Here is a 21,920-nt window from a genome sequence, read left to right as displayed (position 1 = left end):
CTAGTCAAACATGCCTACAGATGTGTTTGCAGGCATTTCCAGTCTTATTAAAAAGACTTCTATCGCTAACATGTTTATTTGAAGTCCTGAATCAGCACCCTTATTAATTATCGAGACATTTTTTTGCTCCACCCAGTTATTTATAGCCATCTCTTAGTCAGTCTTTCTTTGTGTATTTGTGATTTAGGGTGTGCGTTAATGTTCCTCAGGTGTTCCAGGACCTGGGTGTGTCGGTGCTGTCCGGAGCCTCAGAGGGCTACAATGTGTGTCTATTCGCTTACGGACAAACGGGATCTGGAAAGACGTACACCATGATGGGGACGCCGGTGAGGAGACACTAGGCGCATTTTAGGCAATGCAACTGTTACACAAAGTATAAACCCAAATCCGGCTGCACTGACAATAAGCAATCATTCATTGTTTTCTTCTGTATGATGTCAGGACTCCATTGGCTTGACCCCTCGGATCTGTCAGGTACGTCAGTGGTTTGTACAGTTCTAGTACTTGAGTGTCCGTTGTTGTGGTGTGAAGTCATTTAGATTTCTCCTTTCTTTGCAGGGTCTCTTTAGGTCTGAAGACACTTTTCCTGATGAGCAAAACTCGAGCAGAGTGGAGATCAGGTATTGCGTCACAAATGCCTGACTGTGTGCGACTGTCTCACCGCTTCTTTTTTAATCACCGCAATTTTAATTGGTTTTCTGATGTTGACATTCAAATTACACGGGTACTTACGGAACAATTATACCACAAAGCTGCAGGCAAAACAATGAAAATCAGAAACTGTGTATCCATGTCGGTGTTGGAGACATCCTCAGCTTCTTGAAGGCAATGTTAATTTGACAAAGCAGATATTATGCTTTATATAATTACAGGAGTAGACTGTGTGTCTGGGTCGTTTGGTTGGACCAGCATAAACCCAGACCATGTAACCATGACTATGACCCGGTTCACATAAAGCCAGGGTGTATTATGTTATGTGTCCCCCCCCCCCCTCCTTTGTTTCTCTGTACTTTCCAATAAAGACAAAATGCCAGAAAGGTAAACCTAAAGTTTGTTGTGAGAAATGCAGATAATATAACATAGAAAACAACTCACATGAAGCATAATGGGACAGTACATAATGCATATTGACATTGAATGATCGCCGTTGACATCACATTAAGTGTGTGTCCTGATAGCAGTGTGTTGTCTTGTCCTCCCTGCAGCTTCCTGGAGATCTATAATGAGCGCGTGCGAGACCTGCTGAGAGGAGGAGAGCAGAAGAAGAGAGCCTCCCTGAGAGTTAGAGAACACCCTGAGAAAGGACCCTATGTACAAGGTTAGTGTTCAGTTACCTTCCACCGTCTTTGTAAAGTGGTGGACAACAATGATGTACTTTATTACTGTACATCTCAGGGCTGAACTCAGTTTAAATTCGAAAGGCGTCCTTTCTTTGCTATTTCAGCAAGAATAGGATACATAAGATGCTGATTCTCAACTCTTGCCCCCAAAAATAAGTTGTTTTATTTATTTTTATTAACTTTACTTCTTTACTATATATATATATATATATATATATATATATATATATATATATATATATATATATATATATATATATATATATATATATATATATATATATATATATATATATATATATATATATACACACACACACACACACACAGCGGGCATACTCATAGACATAATAAACCTGTGCAGAAAAGGTAGAGAGTTAAGATTATGTACAAAGACCTTTTTAAATACATTATAATTACAATTTAATGTTCAAACATGACCCCACATTTCCAGGTCTAATTGCACAAAATGATGAGCTCAAAAATCAACAGATAATATCCGCTTTTGGTCTTGCTGATTAAATAATTAACTAGAGGTCTAGAGGCTTCAAATTCTCATTACCCTACTAGGATGATTTCACTAAGATTAAGATAATAAAATCTGTGACACTGTATGTCTGTGTCTCAGACATGCAGTGGAACCTGCATATTTGCATTGCATGGTCTTAATGATGCTTAAAGTTGTCAAGTGTCCCATGAGCATTTTTAAAATGTATACAAACACTCAGGAATGGATCATGTAGTCAAAGAATCTGTCTGAAACAATTTGCAATAAGAGAGTGAAGATGAGAGTGGAAACCAAAGGTTAAATCTTCTTTGCTCTTCACTCTCAGACACATCATTTTGTCAAATGAGGGACTTGGATGTGTAACATGGTCCGCAGTATTCTAAGTAATGCTCATGTCTTGTAACTTTAGTTCATAAGTCACTGTGGTATGTGGTCAGGGAGGGAATTTAGTTCTCTTGATAGAGATTTTGATCTGGTGCAGACTTGTCGGTCTTGGCTCCAAACTCCTCTTTTAGCTTGTCTTACTTTCTCTCTCTCTTTCTCTTTTTCCCCCTCAGTCTCCTCACCCCCCCCTCTTTCCTTCTCTCCCTCTCATCCGCCCCCGTCACTGTGTTTAAAGCCCCACATCCACTCATTGTCAGAATCTGGAGAAATCCCAGTTGACCAGAGGAAGTGAAGTCATTTCCTCGTGGTTCCAAGGAGAACACTTCACCTCCCACAAAGAGCGCATTAAAGGCTACCAGCTTATACTTGTTGTCCATCAACACGTGTCCATCAAACAGTGTTTTACTGTCACTCTTATTCTTTTGGAATGAGATAAATATTTATGTTAAATGTCCCTATTAGAACAAGTAATAAGTAACCGCATGTTATAGCACCATGCACCTCTGTGGTAATCTGTGTGTGTTTAACAGCCTCTTAATAAAATGTATGATTCACACCTGGAAGTAGAGCATTGTTGCAGTTTTTTATTGTTTTATTCAAAACAATTGTTCAAGCAGGAGCAAACATTGATGAGACACATTTCCTGTTTGTGTCTTTATATTCTTCTGCCTAAATGTCTTTTCCATGTTTCCTGAGGAGTCAGTGTCAGGTTATGTCAGCTTTATGTTGTTGTTTTTTTCTCAAATTTATCTCTCTACACCATGTTTACAAAAAGTGTCAGATGGTCAATAATGTTTTATTTATTTGACTAATTCCACCAGTGTAACCTTATTCCTCTGGCAGCCATACAAAAACACAAAAATCCTTTCAAAATCTTTAGAAGATTCTGTAAAATAACATATGTTTTTGTATAATGTGCACCTTGATACATAACAATGTAGCTGTACTGGTCTTACTCTGACTGGGAGCTTTCACACAAATTACTTCCCAATGTGTCAGTAAATTAACAAAGATTTTAAAGTTGGTATAAAACTTAACCACAATTGGTTAATTTGCTTTAGATTTCTCAACATTTCTTTCCGCTCTCATCAGACCTGTCCCAGCACGTCGTCTCAGACTGCAAGCAGGCCATGGACCTTTTGGAAGAAGGCATCGCCAACCGAATCACCGCAGCAACTCACAACCATGATGCCAGCAGCAGATCCCACGCCATCTTCACCATCCAGTACACGCAGGTCATCATCTCTCTCAGCCCCCCAATCAGCATATATACAGCTACACTTACTTGCAGATTCCCGTCTGATTACTCTTGTCTTTTCTCCAAAGGCAATCCTAGAAAATAACCTTCCTTCAGAAACTGTCAGCAAGATTAACCTGGTGGACTTGGCTGGGAGGTAAATTTCCTTTTGTTGTGTGTTTTTTCTCAACATCTTTTGAGTAAAAGTCATTGACTAAACTGCCCCCTAGTGGGCTTTGGCTACTGCCCTGAGATTTTAAAAATGTTCACTTCCACACTTTTATTATTGGATAATCTGTGTTTTTAATCATTGCGACTGACGTGTTGTTTTTATGATGTGTCTGACAGTGAGCGAGCGGACCCCCACTACTGCAGGGATAGACTGACAGAGGGCTCTAACATCAACAAGTCGCTCGTCACTTTGGGCATCGTCATATCTGCTCTTGGTAAACGGAGACAGTAGGAATTAAATCTAACATGGACCACCACAAATTCCTGTTTACCTGTTTACTATTTCCTTTATCCTCGCGGTATTCCCTTCTCTTCTGTAACACTCTTCATAGACCCCTCAACCATTGTACTTCTTCTTCCCAATGCCTTCACAGCCCAGAACTCCCAGATGTCCAGCAGCTGTCAGAGTATCAACAGCATGGCCTCTGAGGGGGATGGCAGCACGGTGGGAAGCCACAGCAGCTCCCTGTCTGGAGGAGGAGGAGGAGGAGGAGGAGGAGGAGGAGGGAGGAGGCACTGCTTCATCCCCTACAGAGACTCAGTCCTAACCTGGCTGCTGAAAGACAGCCTGGGCGGCAACTCAAAGACCATCATGATTGCAAGTAAGTGGAACAGATGTCAGTATTGTGAAAAAGACCATGGAAGGGATTTTGCACGTTTTGGTCCATTAACTATAAATTGCATGCGTTTTATATGTAAAAGCTTTAACTGAAAGTTTGAAGTTGAATGGTTTGCAATCATAAGCTGTTTTTATATCAATATCAAACCCTAAAGGCAAAACATGGAAAATAAAAGGAATAATTGATCGTGAAAAACGAAAATTACTTTTTTATTTTTAATGCCAACCAACTCTTAATTCTCTTTTTAGTGTTTTAGCAAGCACTTGAACTCACTAACTTTGAAGATTTGCATGAAACTTGTTGTAGCTGCTGCAGTGTCAAAACAAAAGAATGTAATGGTGATAAAGATAAATGTCTGCAAGGTCTTTTTCAATGTTTTTGTGTGTAATCTAATAGCTGGCAGGGAGGTTGGAAATTAAATCTAAAAATTGATGGTTATGCTTTGGAAAATAGTTTGCAGTAATGTGACCACCCTGGTAAAACCACTGGAATGGTCCTTTAAGTCTCTCTCATGACGCTTATTTTCTGTGATGTGAGTGCCAATTGTTGTGTTTGTGTGTCTTTACTTTTGTGTTTTTTGTGTGCGTGTGTTTGCGTTGCAGCTGTCTCGCCCTCCGCTAACAGTTACAACGAGACCCTCAGCACCCTGCGCTACGCCGCCCATGCCAAAAATATTGTCAACAAGCCTCGGGTTAATGAGGTCAGTGGCTGTTTGGAGACAGATGCCAAGACTTTAATGTTTGAGCTAAATGTTTTTAGCAGGTTGGTGTGAGCTTTGATTTGTGTGCAGGATGCCAGTGTTCGGCTGATCCGGGAACTGAGAGAGGAGATTGACAGGCTGAAGAGCATGCTGCTCAGCTTTGAAATGGTATGAGAGCCTTTTATCATTAGAGTATAGCGCTCTCTCCCTGGGGTACTCCCTACAGTGTCGTCGCAGCCCCCCCTCCCCGAAAGAAGCCCTCTTAGTGCTGTTAGGCTTTGAATAAAAGAGATCCCCACATTACAAGTTTTTGTAGCAAAGGCTTAATACAGTGCTTTGTGTCTTTGTGACATTTTTAATCCCCTGGATGGTAAAGATTGAATGATTGCATTATAACACATTTTTCTTTTGCACAGTATTTTCACTGATCATTTTTCACCCACTTGATTGACAGCAGCGTAATCTCAGCCCATCCCTGAGCGATGAGAGGGATGGAAATCTTTCTGACATCGTGTTACAGAACGAACTAAAGGTAACACAGGGTGGACACACACACACACACACACACACACACACACACACACACACACACACACACACACACACACACACACACACACACATTGTTACATCTGCCTGACAGAGACAATGGTCCTTGACACATCACGGATCATAAGTTTGACACTAATGTCACTATAAAGAAATACAGGGCAACATTATCATCAGGATTATCCCGAGTTACTAGGATATAGTTTCTTTAAAAAAAAATCACACACACACAAAATCCCATTTTCAAATGTAATTTTTCAATGGATTGAGCTCCATAAACAAGATTCCATTCACCTCTGTTGTATTGGGATGGCAGCAGATCAAAACCTGTGTCACACTGTATTTGTTTTCTTCAGGGAAACATTTGGGTTTAAACTGTACAACCATACCATGTAACACAGTTCAATTTTGTAAATCATTTTCTTGTTTTTAAGTAGTAGTAGTAAGTGGTAGTTGAAATAGTAGATAGATTTACCACCCTGGTTTCAACCCCCTCTCTTAACTCCCTTCCTTCATCGTCTTCATCCGTGTCTCCTCCTCAGGTAGAGCAGCTGACGAAGGACTGGTCGGAGAGCTGGAGAGACAAGAAGGAGCTGCTGGAGCAGTACAGTGTGGACATCAACCGAGACCAGGCCGGATTCCTCATCAACTCCCTCCAACCACACCTGGTCACGCTCGATAGAGACGTTCTCAGCACTGGGGTCGTCTTTTATCACCTCAGGGTATGATGATGAAATAGAAGTGTTGTGTCCATGAAGAGGAATGTTTTGTTGTATTTTGGTATTATTTAATTGTCCATCTTCATGAAGTCTATTCTTGATAAATCTTGTGCAGTGCTTTTTTACTGTAAATATTGGAATACACATTTGTTGAGTATTGAAATTCCTATAATAAGTGTAGCACTCAATATTAAGATATTGTTATGCATGTTTGTTGTTTTGGATGGTGTTAAGTATGTGCTTTCACTCTGTCTCGTTCTTTGTACATTTCTTTTCATCCCCAGCGACACATCACTCATTTGAACAACATGGTGCAAACTCCCACAAACTGATATTCTTTGCATTTGCTCTACTTTTCTCCAACTCTCAAGTTACTGATTTGTCAGCTGTCTTGACTAAACCAATTTCTTTTTTTTCTACTAGATTCTTCCTCCTCCTCCTCCTCCCACTATTTCTCTTTGTTCTGCTAGAAAAACTCTTGAGAAAAGGTGCGTTTCTACTGTCTTTTCTTTTCTCTCTACCCTCCAACTGTCCTGTCGATCTCCCATCTCTGCGTGTATGTGTCTTCCGCAATGCATAAAGCTCGGTTGGATAAGAGGCTCTTAGTTCTGAGGCTAGGACTCGGGGGAACTTAAGCTGTCCTGATTCTGACAATGACAAGCATACCCTTAGGCCTGACAATTACACTGTTTCCTGCATGTGAAGAGCCGAGGCCACCTGGGAACGCATGTGGTCTTGACACCATATAAGAAAGCCTTTAATCCCGTTAGATAAGACTTCAAAGTAAACAAATGATATTTTTCTGTCAGATTAGAAGTGAAAGGACAATAGTTCCCTTAAGATCATTGTGTAAAATTATTGTCATTATATCCACTATTGCTTGTGGTTTGAGCACAACCAGCTAATATCCAGTTAGTTAATATCCAATGCATAAAAGTTCTTTTGATGTTTTTGTTTATGTAGATTTTAAATATATAGCTGCCATGTTTACACAATGCCTTTTTCTAACAGGAAGGAGTTACCCACATAGGACCTCAGGAACAGTTTGAAAAACCACAAATAGGTATTATACATTAATTTGTCTCCATGTTTCCTCATCCAGCTGCAAATATTCATTTTAAAACTGTATAAGACTGTTTGTACATTACAAGAGTGGAATTTCTTACAATAAATTACGATAAAGCATCTTACAACCATGCAATATCCCAGAGTAGATATGCAGCAAACTGCCAGCTTTAGATAAAACACACAGTATAAAAATAATATATAATCTAAAAATATATATATATGCGAGAATGCATAATAAAACCTTTTACTGTACATCATAAAATGGACTGTTCACTTTTAATTAAATGCTGCACTGAGTGCTGAATATATTTAGAAGTACAGTAGCTGCACGGCTTTCTAACTCAGTATGTGTGATTGTGTTTCTTCTGCATTCTGTTCCTAGTTCTGCAGGGCAGTGCCAGCTGTGAGATTGAAAACCACGGAGGTGTGGTAACGCTCAGACCGCTGCCGGGCTGCATCTGCCTGCTCAACGACCGAGAAGTCACCGAGCCCTGCAGACTGGCTCAAGGTCAGCTCCTGTCCTCAACTAAACAGTTTGTTCACACTGCATTTTGTAGTCAAAGCGAACAGCAACAAAAAGCTGTAGCATGTTTTAAATATCTGATCTGAGTGTATGCAGGCATGAACCTTGAATATAACTTTTGTTTGACTGTTTATCTTATCTGTAACTGTTGTCCCTTTCATGCATTTAAAAGCTGTACAAGTTTAGGTACACAAAGAGAAAGTAATGATCCGTAATATTTCAATTATCATTGATTTGGCCATACTAGTTTATTATTACTTGTTATTGTAGTATTAAGACACTGAGAACATCTTAATAATATTCCTCTTTTCAAATTTACACCTTTAATGGTCACTGCACGGTCAGTGCATGGCGGACTCTGCTGCTGACATTGCAAACTACCACTTAAAGAGTTAAATGACTGTAAATTAATTTATTGCGTATAGTAGAATGAATGCCAGGAACACACAATGAACAGATAAGATTTAATTATTGACAATTTATGTATGCACATACACTTAAAGGTTCTTCCTCAAGGTAAACGTATAGACACACTCTCAAACACACCCTGCCCCACACTGCAGCGCATACACCCACAACACACTGCTGCAGGATGAGGACAGCTTGTGATGAAGGAGACGTCTCTCTTGTCTCCAGGGACGGTGATCACCTTGGGAGGAGTGCACAAGTTCCGCTTCAACCACCCAGCCGAGGCAGCCGTCCTCCGGGAACGCAGACGGGTGGGTGCCGCTCGGCTGAAAATGAAAATGAGGCTGTTGGTTGTGATGGCAGCGGGGATAATATTGATGATGAGCAGATAAATGAGATGCTGTAATTGACATACTGTGAAGCTAGTGATACACAATATTGTTTCAGATAAGTTTCTACAGTACATTTGTTCTGAGCATAGTTGTGATTGTTTATTGCCTGTAAATATTAAAGTTCTTCTTCTTCTCTTAAATGTTCTCAGGCCAGTGAAGGTGACATGACCTGCACCTACAACCACAGGTAAACTTGATATATATATATATATATATATGAATAGATGGATTTATCGCCCAGCCCTATATTCATCCCTCTGTGTATACTGTGTGTTGTGCACAGAGAGCTCTTTCTGCCAACATGCAGCATACATATTTGATGATTACGTACATGTGTTGTGTCATATTCATGCAGCAGAAATAGGCCAATGCTTCATGCGTCTTTCGGTTCAGTTGTTGGAGATGGCATGTGTTTCCAGTAGCCCCCACCCTCCTGAACAATCCCAGTTAGCTGTTTACAGGACCGGCTCAGCCGTTGCTTGGTTACTGCTGAGACGCTGAACTGAAAACTAACAACACTTGCATTTACTTCAACCTGCCTCCACCTCACTGCTAAATTCTAGACATGAAATTGTACCTAGGTGAGGTAAAATGATTTCTTTTTACTTTCTGGTATTTTCACTTTGTATTCTACCCCGTATCTATGGGTCTGTTTCATAGTGTCGAAGATGTGAAGCTCCAAGGCCAGCTGGGTGCCTGTCTCTCCCCCAGTGAGGAGCCCTCTGCGAGGCAACGTATGGAGGAGCAGCAGCGCTTCGTGGAGAGTTTGCGACAGGAGATTCAGGCAGAACAAAGGAGGGCTGAGAGAGAGCTGGAGAGGGAGCAGGCCCACCTCCGACAGCAGCACAGTGAGAGTAAGTCGTCTTTCCATCTACACAAAAAAAGTTATAACTGTCAACTTTTCAAAATCCAAGGCAAAATTCTAGATAGCTTTATAGAATATTGAATAAGTACCTCAGAATTAGTTGAAATATTGATAAATGTTGTGCATTTGTAAGATAGCCACACCTAATGATTCCCTTCTGTAAATCTTAACCCAACAGTCCAGCAGTGGATTATACAGGAGAAACATCGCCTAACAACTGCAGAGCTGAGAATCACCCAAGAGTCTGGAGTTCAGACAGACCTCATCCCCTCAACCCTCCTGGAGAGAGTGGCAAGTAATGCGTGTGAGGATCATGAAGGTGAGACAGTGGATCAACCATCGCAGGTGATACGGGCCAGGAAGAAGGCGGTGCAGGAGGAACTATTAAAGCATCACGCCCTTTGCTGCTCCGAGAGCCGCATCCGACGGAAAAAGTTGCACTACCAGCTGGAGAGAATCGCCCGCAAGCGGCATCTGTTGGAAGCTAAGAGGGAATTGCAGCGGCTGGAAAGGGACCTGCCTCAGGGACCAGACAGCCCAGAGTCTCCTGATCTGGGCTCCCCCACAAAACTCAGAGGAAGATCATTTGTTTCTCGAAGACACTCGTTCTCGGCAGATCTTCTGTCCCGGCTCTACCCACAGAACACCCCTATCTTCAGGTAAGCACATAGAGTCATTAAACCTGTACAGTTAATAGGTCCTAGTCCTATATTAATACCATAATGTTTCAGTTTTTTATTTTTTTATCTGGCTGTTTTTCCTGGTTGGTTGCATGCATATTTTTCTTAAATTTAGATCTTAAAGTAGTCTTTTTCTTTCTCTCTCTCTACGACAGACACTTCCTCAAGAGAAACAGATCCACAGAACAGACGTCAAATTCCTTCGCAACCTCTGATTCCATTGGCAGCAGGAAGTGGGTTTCAGATGAGTGTCTTCCTCGGGAAAGAACCCAGAGTTGTTCCGGTTCGCTTTTCTCAGGACAAAGTCAAGCAAGCCGGACAAGAGTAAACTCCTCCGAAAACCTCAGACTAACTGCCAAAGAGGAGCCCCAAGCTCAGCCCTTCCGGGAACGACCAGAAAGAAAACCTCTGCTGCCGAACCGAGAACTGTCTTTTAAGAACAGATCGGATCAGAACTCAGCGGTTACTCTGAAGTCACCACTTGGAACTACTTTGCAGCCAGTCTATAAAGAAAATATTCAAGGACCCACAACTTGCAAAACCAGTTCTCAGATTGTCCCTTGCATGAATGAGATAAATCAACCCCATGCAGGTAGCAATGGACTGGAAACCACAAGGAAGACTTTCTCTTGTTCTGTTGGGCCCAGGTTGAAAATGGCTCTGTCCAAAGTGTTCAGGAAACCACCGTCAAGTGTGAATGGTGGACGAAACCCCAAACCTCTGGGGAGGATAGCAAGCAAATTTCACTGGAGACAAAGAAGAGACCGGAGCCTTAAAGATACCAAGATGAGCCGAAGCAAATGTGTTGTCAAAGCAGCTGTCTCGTGTGAGGAGCTTGACCAAAGGGCCGTGTTTGAGGACGTTAAACAGAAGCGCTGGCATAGTACCGAGGCTCTGATGAGCAAGACCAGCAGATGGGTCGAGAGACAGCAGGGATTGATGGGATGGGAGGAAGAGCAAGAGGACAGAATTGAAGTAACATCAGACGGTGAGAGTCTTTTCTCTCTCGACTCGCTGTCCTCTGCTTATGTGACGGCCCTCGCGGAGCAGCTGAGACACGAGGAAGCAGCTCAGAGTGAAGCAGAGAGCGAAGACAGTCAAATGTCTAAAGATTCCTTGACTGTGGAGAGCAGTGGGAAATACTCGGCAGTGGAGAAACTTAGCCAAACGGTGGTGCCAGCTTACTCATTGGTGACAGAATGCTCCCATTCATCCATGGGGCACAATAGAACAGCAGAGAGCAGTTTAGACTGGGACAGCAGTCGGAAACCTCAGGTAATCCCAGCAGAGACGTACTGGAGCCAGCAAGGTTCCCACAAGTCATTAGTAGCAGATTCCGGAGGCAGAGACACTGTACGCAAATTGATTGAGGACTTTGGGAACATGCAGACCACTTCGACCGTAAGCCCACGCTCCCTGAGCAGCTGCAGTGTGCGGGAGCCAGACAACATGCTGGCTCTCACCGATGCCTGGTCCTCCACTGACGCAGCAGACAGTCCCAGGATTCACAGGGATTCTCTGCCTTTCCAAAGAAAAATTATGTTCAGAGGTGTAGAGAGCAGCAGCAGCAGTCCCAGTCCAAACAGTATGAACCTCTCAGACTGTCAGAGTGGACCTAGCTCAACCTCCACCAGCACTGAGGGTGTAAATGTAACAGTGCAGGAACACGGCCGGGAAATTTTAAGGGGCACATCAGAAACATTAGATTCTCAGATTCTAACAACACCAGAGGAAGCCTTGAAGCAAGTAGGTTGTTGTGTGGAGCAAGCAGAAAATACAGGGACCGCAGTTATGGATACTCCAGACTGCAGCATCAAAAGTCCAGCACTCTTACTGACCATAGAACCTCAAACCGCTTGTGTGTCAGCCACTGAGATCCACTACACTAAACAACAAGCATCACAACTGCTTCAGGTGTTAACAGATGTCCACGACATGGTGACCGTTGACACTACAATGTCCTCTGACACTGAAATATGGACGGCAGGTTGTCAATCAGTAATGCATCTCTCTAACACTAGCCACGGTCAAGTATTACAAAAGATGTCTGACCCTGTAAGTGTCCTCAAACCGTCCACTGAAGATGAAGTACTATGCAGTCTAGATGGTGCAACAGAAAAGTTAAAAAATATTAACCAATATGAGCTTGGGAACGCCAAACATTTATCTTCTACACGGGACAAAATGTTGGATGAGGCTGACACCAAAGGAGCTCTGACTGAGCAGCACATTGCACTACAGCAGGATTTTGTTAAATCATCTTGTAAACATTCCAGGAAGAGGAACAAAGACCAGCAGGATGCTTTCGTGGGCAGCTTGAAAATTCCAAAAAGGAGCAACGGCAGTGAGTTGGTAACTTTCTGCTCCGCACCAGTTGACAATCAGGAAGACATTTGGCCTGATGACAATAATAACAGCAGTGACTCAAACGGGGAACAATCTGCTGTGGAAGATAACAGCTCCAGATTTGATTCAGTTTGTGTTGATGGCAGCATTATACAAGACACGGTGGCTTCAGAGGCGTTGCCAGTTCCTGATCCCATGAGAAAGAAACTTGGACAGATCTTTGAGCACTCTGAATGTGGTGACAATGTCCCTCGGCGTGGATCCTCTGCAGGAGAGAGGAAAGTAGCTGAAGAGGCAGATGTAACAATAAAGGAAGTATCTGCAGAAACAAAAGGGTGGGAATCACAATTTGATACACCGAGAAAACATCAAGAAAGTAGAAAACACATATGCAAGTCAGATGCTATTTGTAGTGCCATTGACCTGAGAATCTCCGAAGTGGTCAAAGAGCACATGAGATTGTCATTGATTGTCAGCGAGGATGACAGGAAGAGCAGGAGTCAAAGCATGTATGCCTTGTCGTCCTCTGCGTGTCATTTTGGCTGTAAGAGTGATGAAAATGGATGGAAAGAAAAACAGTGGAGAGATAAATCGAGTGATCAGGTGAAAAAAGGAGCAATCCTTGAAGGACACCTTGCACTTGAAAGGATGAAGACTGAAAACACATTGGACAACAATGAACACCTGGCATCAGGTCTACCAGCTGAATTAGGGACGAGCCAGGAGAGCAAAATGCTTAAATCTACTGAAGTAACACAGAAGATTGACCATGTGCATAGCTTCTCAGATGTGACATCAGACAAGCCACTGATCTATCATTGTGCTTTCCAAATGTCCTCTGCCAAAAATAACAATGTCCAATCAAATATGACACTCAGCAGCCAGAGAGAGTCTGAGCACTCCACTGGCAACCCTACTCTGCAACCGGTTAGTTTGTCCTCAATTAGTGGTTCCGCCATTGATTCTGAAGAAAAAACTGTGGCGAAAGATGCTTCGTGTCAAGATATCAATGATTCAGGTAAACAAAAAGTAACGTCCCATCTTAATCCTGTCATCAACGATACATGCTTGAATGAGGTGGACACACGGAGCTCTTTGGATGCCCCCGCTGTGAATCCTGAACTTCACCAAATACCCCCGGAAACACCTTCAGCAATGGGTGATGCAAAAGAAAACTGTGGCTGTAGTCACGAAAAGGATCTCAGTATGGAAGCCACATCAACACTTCAGTTCAAACCGCACGGACGTCACAGCAGCCAGAACACACCCACTGATGAGAGCAACTCTACGAAAGAGGTCGCTGTTTCTCCTGGTGACAACGCAAGAGGAGGTAAACCTTCTGTCACAGCACAGGGTGAGTTCAGTTGTTCACTGAGTCATTCAAATACCTTGACTCAGTCTTGTGTGATCAATGTGAATCCCAACAACAAATGCCAACATGTATCAAATTCAGTGTGCACATTTGTTAAGGATACTCAAATTGACAGCCAAAAAGATTGTATTATGAAAAAGGACAAAGAGACTCCAAAGATCTTCGCAGAGTCAAAACATGAAGCAAGTAGTTCTGGTTCTGTGCAGCTGCAACACACATTACCACAGAATACCGTCAAACATACAGAATGCTATGGATCTGTGATATCTAAAGAGGTTCAGCTTAACACACCTGGTGACGGACAGAACCGAACTGCTCTTGTGTCTAAAAAGACCAAGTCAAAGAGGTTGAGAAAGACTAAGATCCAGACTCATCCCATGTCTTCCACTGAGTCCTCTCCTAAGTCATCGGATGAGGATGAGGAGGATGACAAAACCACCAGAGTGCATCACGGCCGGCTCTCGTCTAAATGGGTAAAGCTTGGCGAACAAGAAGTCAGACAGGTTAGAAGTAAAGATGCAGATATGTCTTCTACAGTGTCAGTGAGCAGATCAAAGATGAAGTCTTGCTCTGCTGGAACTCAGGGTAAAAGTGATGTTAACGCTAGTAGAGATTATACCCAAAAAAGACACTCTTTACAAGTTGTGACACAAAGGACAAATGTAGAACTCGTCCTCCCGTATGCAAAGAAAACTGAATCACAACAGGACTCCCCGATGCATTTTGCCTCCAGCGACATCAACCCTTTCGTTCACCAGTGGCAAGGCGATGACTCAAACCACCACTGTTATAAGAACCCTGCGTTCGGAAGTGCTGCTGACCTATCCTGTAAATCTCCACTTTTGAACAGCGCTGAGAAACGTATAACGAGATGCTGCAGTGTTGACAATGGTTTGAACGGGCAGAACTCGCCTTTCTATTCCCATCTGAGCACTTATGCCACCAACAAGGGGCTCTCCAGTACGCTGAGCAGTGTGGAGGATTATAAGGAACAAGGGAACAAATCATCTCAGCTCACGCCCTGTCAACAAGCATCTGTTGGGATTCACCGTCATTTAGCAAATCTGACAGTGACCGGCAGCTCTTCAAGTAACGATGGGCACAACTCCAGTCAGATGGATGAAATGATGCTTGTGTACTCGCCTGAGCAAGAGTCCCAGGAAAGCAAAGTACCTGCCCAAAGGAGGAGGACATGCGAGTATGGCACTCAAACTGAGCATGGCCTTCAGACAGTAGATATCGGCAACAGCAGTAGTGCTCCAAAGAGGAGAGAGCGGCACAAAAGGAGTAACACCGATGTGCGTGCAACACAGAAAACCAAAGTAGGAATAAAAGAATCTCAAGCGTGGGCGAGTATGGAAAGCATGTCGGCTCACATCTCAAAGCTGATTGACAGCACCTCTGACCTGCTGGGAGACGTCCAGGGAATGAGAACAGGCGAAGCCCTCAAGTCCAGTCCGAGGAGGAGTGTCAACATGTCAAATATTAGCGTCTCTTACAGTGAGTCTAATGACTGCACACAGAGAGACTGCTCAACTCAAACAGCCGTCAATGTCGGGATCCAGACGGAGAGGTCTTCAACACCAGCCGTGAAGGAAGTCGCTGCTCATCAAACACCCAGCGAAAGGTCCAAATCCCATGAGGTCAATGTGATCGTCAAAGTGATCGGCTCTGAGGTCGTCGGTGTGACCCAAGACAAGAATGTGCACTGTGTGGTGAAGAGTACGGATGAAAAGATGCAGAGCATGCCTGATCGGAGCTTTAACACCTCTGCTGCAGCACAAAGGCCCGCCTCACAATCGGAGAATAAAACCCCTCTTTTGAAGACGGCGGGCGAATGTCGAAGACGTGTAAGATCTGCTTCTTCTAGAGGCTCAAAGCAAAGCACGCCCGAGGCCCTGTGTCACAAAAGTGTTACAATATCTGAAGCCTCTCGCAGGTCATCGAAAAGCAGCCATGAAGAAAATCACAGTCCCTCTTTAAGGAATGACCCAACGCTTTCTTTAAAGAAACACGCTACATACACAGACCGTGCGTCATCTCCCATTCAAACTGTGGGAACAAGTTTACGTATGAAGCTGAGAGGGGACAAATCAACACTAAATAAACATCGTAACTCTGAGAAAGACAACCTGACTGTGTCGTCTAGCAAACTATCAGCTGGCACAACTGTTTCAGAGGAGGAGCAAATGCCTAGACACAATTGTGATGTTTCCTCTTGTGCATCAGAATCTGTATCCCTTGAGAAGGTGAGTGAAATGAGTTGCTCAAGCCCTAAAGGCTCTATAAGCGTCAGTGCATCACTGGATAGATATACAGACACTGACAGGAGAAATGCTATTGACTCCAAATGGAGTTCCTCTCAGCAGTGGAGGACTTCTACTTCAACAAATGGTTTAACTATGCAGAACCACATCTCTCCCATATTAAGACCAGCTGGTGTGCACAAACAGCAGGCTAAAGCTACACATGGAAAGACACTAATCTACTCAAGACCTGCAGGAGTCGATTTTTGCGTCCAAGAGGACGACACGGTGTCACTGGCGCCCAGCGAGTGCAACACAGATGTCCTCGTGAACATGGAACCCGTCACCAGCGCATCCCCGTCTCAACACCACCAATTAGCCCCAGAGGACCTGCCCATGCACAACAAGTTCACCAACTGGTCGGGCATCAACCTTCAGCAGTCAAAACACTCCAACAAGCCGAGCACATTTCCTACCAAAGACGACGGCGGGAGCAGAAACTGTGCCGAGTGGGGCGAGATGGACTCTATCGTAGAGTCCGCGGCGCAGAGCGACAGAAGGGCCAGAGAGATAGAGAGGCTGCGACAGGAGAGAGAGCAGGTGATGGCAACGGTCAGCCTCAACATGAACCCGACACCTCTGACTGTGGAGCTGACGGAGGCCAAGCTACACTACGGCCTCGGAGAGACTGATACCCTGTTAAAGATGCTGTCCCCGAGGACCAGAGAAGAGCTGGAGCCACCGACCTCTGCGTCCACAAAACAGCAGCTGTATGATAGGTGAGGATACAAACGACCCAAACACTCTTTATTTTCATATGATGCAGTTACCTTTCTGATTCGGGCTTGGTTTAGTTTTATTAATGTCAATACTGGTGCTAGTACAATGACAAAGATAAATAAACAAACTCTTTTTTTCATCTAACAAAATAGGTTTAATGTCTTAAGTGCATCAGTGTTTAATATTGTTTCAACACAAGCAGCTAGACGAGAACTTTGAGAAATTTTTAGACTGTATTTTCTTGGCAAATTTTCCTAATTTAGAGCAGGAAATATCTGATCACAGTGAATAAGTTGTGAGTGAAGTTTGTGTTTTTGTATTTATTGTTTCTTTGAATCTCTCCTCTCAGACACCGCAGGAGTATTGAGGGTTTGAGGCAGGAGAGGGAGGAACGTCTCCAGACTTACCGGAGAGCTCGGAGTCTGAGTCCCAGCAAACATCCTCGCTCATCTCCACAAGAGGCTGTTTCCTCCTCCAAGGTGTCTGCCGCCATGCCCAGTCGCCGTAAAGAGTACCTACAACAGCTCCGCCAAGAGGTGATAGATAGCACCAGGTAAGACTCTATAGACCCTACATTTTAAATATTAATGTTTTCAGGCTTAGTGTTGGAAAACGTGACTGAGTTCACACTAAATTATCTAAATGACAGAATACCAGACCCCCCACGAGGAGAGGGCCACTGTCCGTCTGACATTGAGCAGCTGTTGCGCGACTACGGCCGAGCCCGAGAGGAGGCCAGGACAGAGATTGCAAAGGCACGAGAACGACTGCGAGAAAGGACTGAGCAGGAGAAAAAGAGGCTTCAGCAGCAGGCCCTGTCTCAGGAAGTCACAGTCAGTCTTTGTATTGTTTCTCAATATGTTGATTATTTCTTAATATATCAAATTCATTGTTTCATTACAAGTTGCTCTGCGTCAGATGTATTTGATAAGTTATCAATCATAGAATATAATATGTAAATATCTTATGTTTTTCTCTGATTAAATAAGAACACCTCATTTGCTAATACATTGAATCTATTACAAGATATGAGAAGTGAATTGTGAGGGACTCTCTTGGTTTTATTTATGACACCACTGTATAATTTCACTGGTATCTCCCTTCCCCCTGCTCAGGATGACCTGAGACATCGGACAAGAATCAGTAACAGCACCTTATGCACAGGATCCAGCCTGAGTCTGTCCTCTGGACCAACATCGGGGTACAACAGTGGAAACACGCTACAGCACGGCAACAGACCACTTCTGACTGGACAGGTCAATAGATTTGAATAACTGAAATGAAAATCCAGCAATGTATATACATATTTTGGATTATTTTTACACTGCAAATCTGTCTTTTGAAGCAACTCAGCGGGTAATTGTGTCGTTGTTACTGTTTCCCTTCAGGTCCCAGGGTTCCAGGAGGACGGGCTGAAGCTCAGGACACGTCCTCCAATATGTGGTCCTCAAAGTGTGAAGTCACAGAGAGCCTGGCTATCTGCCCATGGTGAGGACTGGACTGTGATTCATAAAACCCAAACAGACTTCAAAAGTATGCTCAATTTTTAGAATAAGAACAACCCCTTCGAATACAAAGAACCATTGCCTTTATTTGAATTTCATTAAAATATCAGTTTCAGTAACATCAAACTGTGTTAAACAGTCCTTGACAGAGGACTTTTGTTTCATCTGTCCACATCAGTCCACATCCTCACATTTAGACAGTCAAGTCAATAACTGGAGTCCATCTTTGTTGAAAAATGTCTATCTTCATTTGCAGTTTTGCTGACATTTATTCCATTGTGTAGAACATTGACATCTTTTTCAATTTTAAATAAAGTATAAAGTATGTTTCCAAAATAGTTTTGTTCCATGTCTGTCACTGGTGCGGCACTTAACCCCCCTCCCCACATTCTCTTTGTTGAAATTCCATGTTAACATCTATGTGTTTCGCTAGATGTCCGCCTTGAGCCTCCTGTCACCATGTTTGAGCCACTGATGGCTTCATCACCCTCAACTAGTGCACGCCAACGCACCGCCTCCTTTGGCTCCTCCTCTTCCATATCCACAACCTATCAGGACATCACATCTGGTCTCCTCGGTCGAGCTCTGGCTGAGGTACCTCAGAAAACCTGATCTTAAAAAAAACAAAAATACATTTTAGTAAAAACACCCAATGCCACTGTAATTGACTTAACATTACGATTGTCCCAGTTTTTCTCTACTCCTTCAAACGTTTGTATCCGGTTGAATTGCAAATGTCTTCTTCCACAGGTGCGACTGGCTTCCTCTGGGGATTTGAGCAACCTGCTCATGAGCAAGGCCACAGCAGGCTGGAGGTGAGCTCAGTCATTCTCTTTAATGAACTCATCCAAAAATCATCTACCCTCAAGATAAGGACTCCGTCACTGTCTGAGATTAGTGAGCTGCAAAGTGAAAAGTCAACTTAAAATCACATAATCACAAATATTAATTTGCTAATGTATTAATTCTGTGTATAATTAGGTACCAGGGAGAAGAACAAGGTGTCCAGGCTTACTATAAGCCCTCCTCCAGCCCATCTGTCCATGGTTTTCTTGGAGCCGTGGAGCTGGACAGACCTTTGGACAGTCTGTGGACCACAATCTGCCAGCTGTCCAAGACTCACACGTATAATCAGTCCGTCCGTTCTGTCTGGACACGACCACTAGATGACAGCACTCAGCTGGGTGAGCTCACATGTCTGCTTCCTCCTCACACGCTTTCTTTACACCACAGTACCAGTGGTGGACAGCAACAAAGTAAGTTTAGTCAAAGAGCTATACTACAGTGCAGACTTAGGTATTTTTATTGTATGCCGCTTCTACTCCACTACAATTCACCAAAGGTATCTGACAAATATAGTTACTACTTACTTTATACATTTTGATTTGACATTAAAACATTTATAGAACATAATGCTGAAACATTTTCTGTTTTTACTCGCATACTACGTAACATTTTGGATGCAGTACTTTTACTTGTGATGGAGTATTTTTACATTGTGCTAATACTACTGACTTAGTTAAAGGATCTGAATACTTTCTCCACCATGTTAGTAGGCGGTTGCGCTAATGCGAGATGATGCATGCTAATAACGTTGACTTTAGTAGACCTGAAACATTAGAATGCGATACACATCAAGGAAGGTAGCAGTTTATAAAATGCTGATAAATTCTAGTTATTTGCAATGTGAGCTTCATGTGATGGAAGAGATTACCTTTGCAAATATTATTTGTAGTGTTGCAAGAATAAAAATAGAGAAAAGTATTTCTATTTTTGTCATTGCTGCAAAACTATTTATACTTTAGCGAGGCGTTTATGGATCCTGCAAATGTATTTGCTTCAAATGATGAGTCTGCGTCCAATAGCTATGTATAGTACAGTACAGTACACAGTCCCATTCATCACTGACGAGCTTATTGTGTTAATGCATGACCAACTCCACTCTCACACCTGCAGTACGTGGCATTTAATACCTTTGCAACATCATCGTTTATATTATTACGTTGAATTTTGCCTTTTTTCTGAAATAAATAGCTTTCTAACCGCGTTTAGCTATACCATTGAGTTCCATTGCCGTAATTCTTTTATATTTTTTCTTTTATTTCCAGGTTTTCATCAACTATGCTTCTTATCTGACACGTTGTCTTTGTATATCTGTCTAGTTTATGTACTAACAGATCCGTCCACCTGCCACCTCAGCCAGCCGCGGGACTTCTGCTGCATCAGCACCGAGTCCAAACAGGTGAGCGCAGCTGCAAAATCAACCAGCCGGTATTGATGATTACTGCTTGTCGCCCTTGTATGAGGTCCACTGAGCATTTGCAGCGGGGATGTTCACAAAATCACATTTCAGTTTGAAGGAGAAAATCCCATTTACTGTAAGATTAGTAGTGTTGCAGGAAACCAGGACCAGACAGTGCTGTCTTTTTTTAATGAAGCTCAATTTATGATAAACGGCGTGGCATTCAGTTTGTTATCCACAAAATGTAGAACATGCTATTTAGACACTACTCACGCTCACAGAAACAACAGTGAGCGTAAACAACACTGACCCAGAGGCAGTGGGTGTGGAAGAAACCTGTTCGGTTATCAGTGTCAGTGCACAGTCGCCTCTTGGCTGATCAAAAAGGCTGCATTGCCTGTTTTATTGATGATTTATGTCTTTTGCCCTCGGCCTCAGGGTGGCTTGTGTGTGCTGGCAATGCAGTCTGTGTTCGAGGAGTCTCTGCCTCGTCCCAGTGTGGATGCCGTCCGGGGGGAGATGATGCCCAGTTGCTGGATCCTGCAGCCAATTAGACGTAGTGGACAGGAAGCCACCAGGGTCGTCTACCTGTTACAGGTGAGATATTGTTGCTGTAATGTCAATTTTGTTAATTCCACCTCAGATTCGTCCTTACAATTATTGGCTGCCAGGCAGCGCTACATGTGAAAGAGTTCATGGCTATTTCACTTCGCCCTTCTCCAGGTGGACTTAGGAACGCCGTCCTTCCCTCAGCGACTGTTGAACACTGTTGCCAGAAGACATGCAGCAGTCATCGCTGATCTTGACGTTGTCCTCGCCAAATCCACAGGCCTCATGACGACGCATTAGCAGTGAGCACTTAGACTGAACTGTCTCCAGCATGGAGTTGGTCTGTCTTTTGAATTTGCACCTGAAATTCATTTACTTGACTTTTTTTTATTCCAAGAGCACTGTTATGTTGTTTTCCAGTCACAAAGTTGAAGCAGCTTTTTTTTAATATATATATATATATATATATATATATATATATATATATATATATATATATATATATGTGTGTGTATTCTTTGATAAAATATTGAGACTGTATTTTTATATTTGCGATGTACATGAATGCATTCAACAATAACAATCCTATTGTACCAAAGATTAATTAGAAGTCCAAGGGAATGACTGCGTTTAGGTTTAGACCACTTAATAATTAA

At 43.0% G+C, this 21,920-nt stretch overlaps 1 protein-coding gene across 1 annotated transcript in view; it reads left to right on the top strand.

The window, feature by feature from the left end:
* Positions 1 to 21,697, top strand: part of stard9 (StAR-related lipid transfer (START) domain containing 9) — a 37,351-nt gene extending 15,654 nt beyond the window's left edge. Inside the window, exons 4-32 of the mRNA XM_068721467.1 lie at positions 210 to 326; positions 442 to 474; positions 559 to 620; positions 1,206 to 1,318; positions 3,325 to 3,467; positions 3,559 to 3,626; positions 3,818 to 3,915; positions 4,075 to 4,302; positions 4,923 to 5,020; positions 5,111 to 5,188; positions 5,475 to 5,552; positions 6,112 to 6,291; positions 7,300 to 7,351; positions 7,739 to 7,864; positions 8,516 to 8,598; positions 8,829 to 8,866; positions 9,340 to 9,533; positions 9,723 to 10,203; positions 10,380 to 16,967; positions 17,318 to 17,521; positions 17,618 to 17,801; positions 18,084 to 18,224; positions 18,357 to 18,456; positions 18,907 to 19,067; positions 19,224 to 19,288; positions 19,455 to 19,657; positions 20,636 to 20,715; positions 21,154 to 21,312; positions 21,439 to 21,697. Of these exons, the coding sequence (XP_068577568.1) occupies positions 210 to 326; positions 442 to 474; positions 559 to 620; positions 1,206 to 1,318; positions 3,325 to 3,467; positions 3,559 to 3,626; positions 3,818 to 3,915; positions 4,075 to 4,302; positions 4,923 to 5,020; positions 5,111 to 5,188; positions 5,475 to 5,552; positions 6,112 to 6,291; positions 7,300 to 7,351; positions 7,739 to 7,864; positions 8,516 to 8,598; positions 8,829 to 8,866; positions 9,340 to 9,533; positions 9,723 to 10,203; positions 10,380 to 16,967; positions 17,318 to 17,521; positions 17,618 to 17,801; positions 18,084 to 18,224; positions 18,357 to 18,456; positions 18,907 to 19,067; positions 19,224 to 19,288; positions 19,455 to 19,657; positions 20,636 to 20,715; positions 21,154 to 21,312; positions 21,439 to 21,564 (10,281 nt within the window). The 3' untranslated portion in view covers positions 21,565 to 21,697. The remainder of the gene's footprint in view (positions 1 to 209; positions 327 to 441; positions 475 to 558; positions 621 to 1,205; positions 1,319 to 3,324; positions 3,468 to 3,558; positions 3,627 to 3,817; positions 3,916 to 4,074; positions 4,303 to 4,922; positions 5,021 to 5,110; positions 5,189 to 5,474; positions 5,553 to 6,111; positions 6,292 to 7,299; positions 7,352 to 7,738; positions 7,865 to 8,515; positions 8,599 to 8,828; positions 8,867 to 9,339; positions 9,534 to 9,722; positions 10,204 to 10,379; positions 16,968 to 17,317; positions 17,522 to 17,617; positions 17,802 to 18,083; positions 18,225 to 18,356; positions 18,457 to 18,906; positions 19,068 to 19,223; positions 19,289 to 19,454; positions 19,658 to 20,635; positions 20,716 to 21,153; positions 21,313 to 21,438) is intronic.
* The last annotated feature ends 223 nt before the right edge of the window (positions 21,698 to 21,920 follow it).

Source organism: Cebidichthys violaceus, unplaced genomic scaffold (genome assembly GCF_023349555.1).
Source record: "Cebidichthys violaceus isolate CVI_PGR_0920_01 unplaced genomic scaffold, fCebVio1.0.p SCAF_28, whole genome shotgun sequence".
Lineage (NCBI taxonomy): Eukaryota > Metazoa > Chordata > Actinopteri > Perciformes > Stichaeidae > Cebidichthys > Cebidichthys violaceus.
Note: the sequence above shows the minus strand (reverse complement) of the source record. Positions and strands in the feature narration are given on the sequence as shown.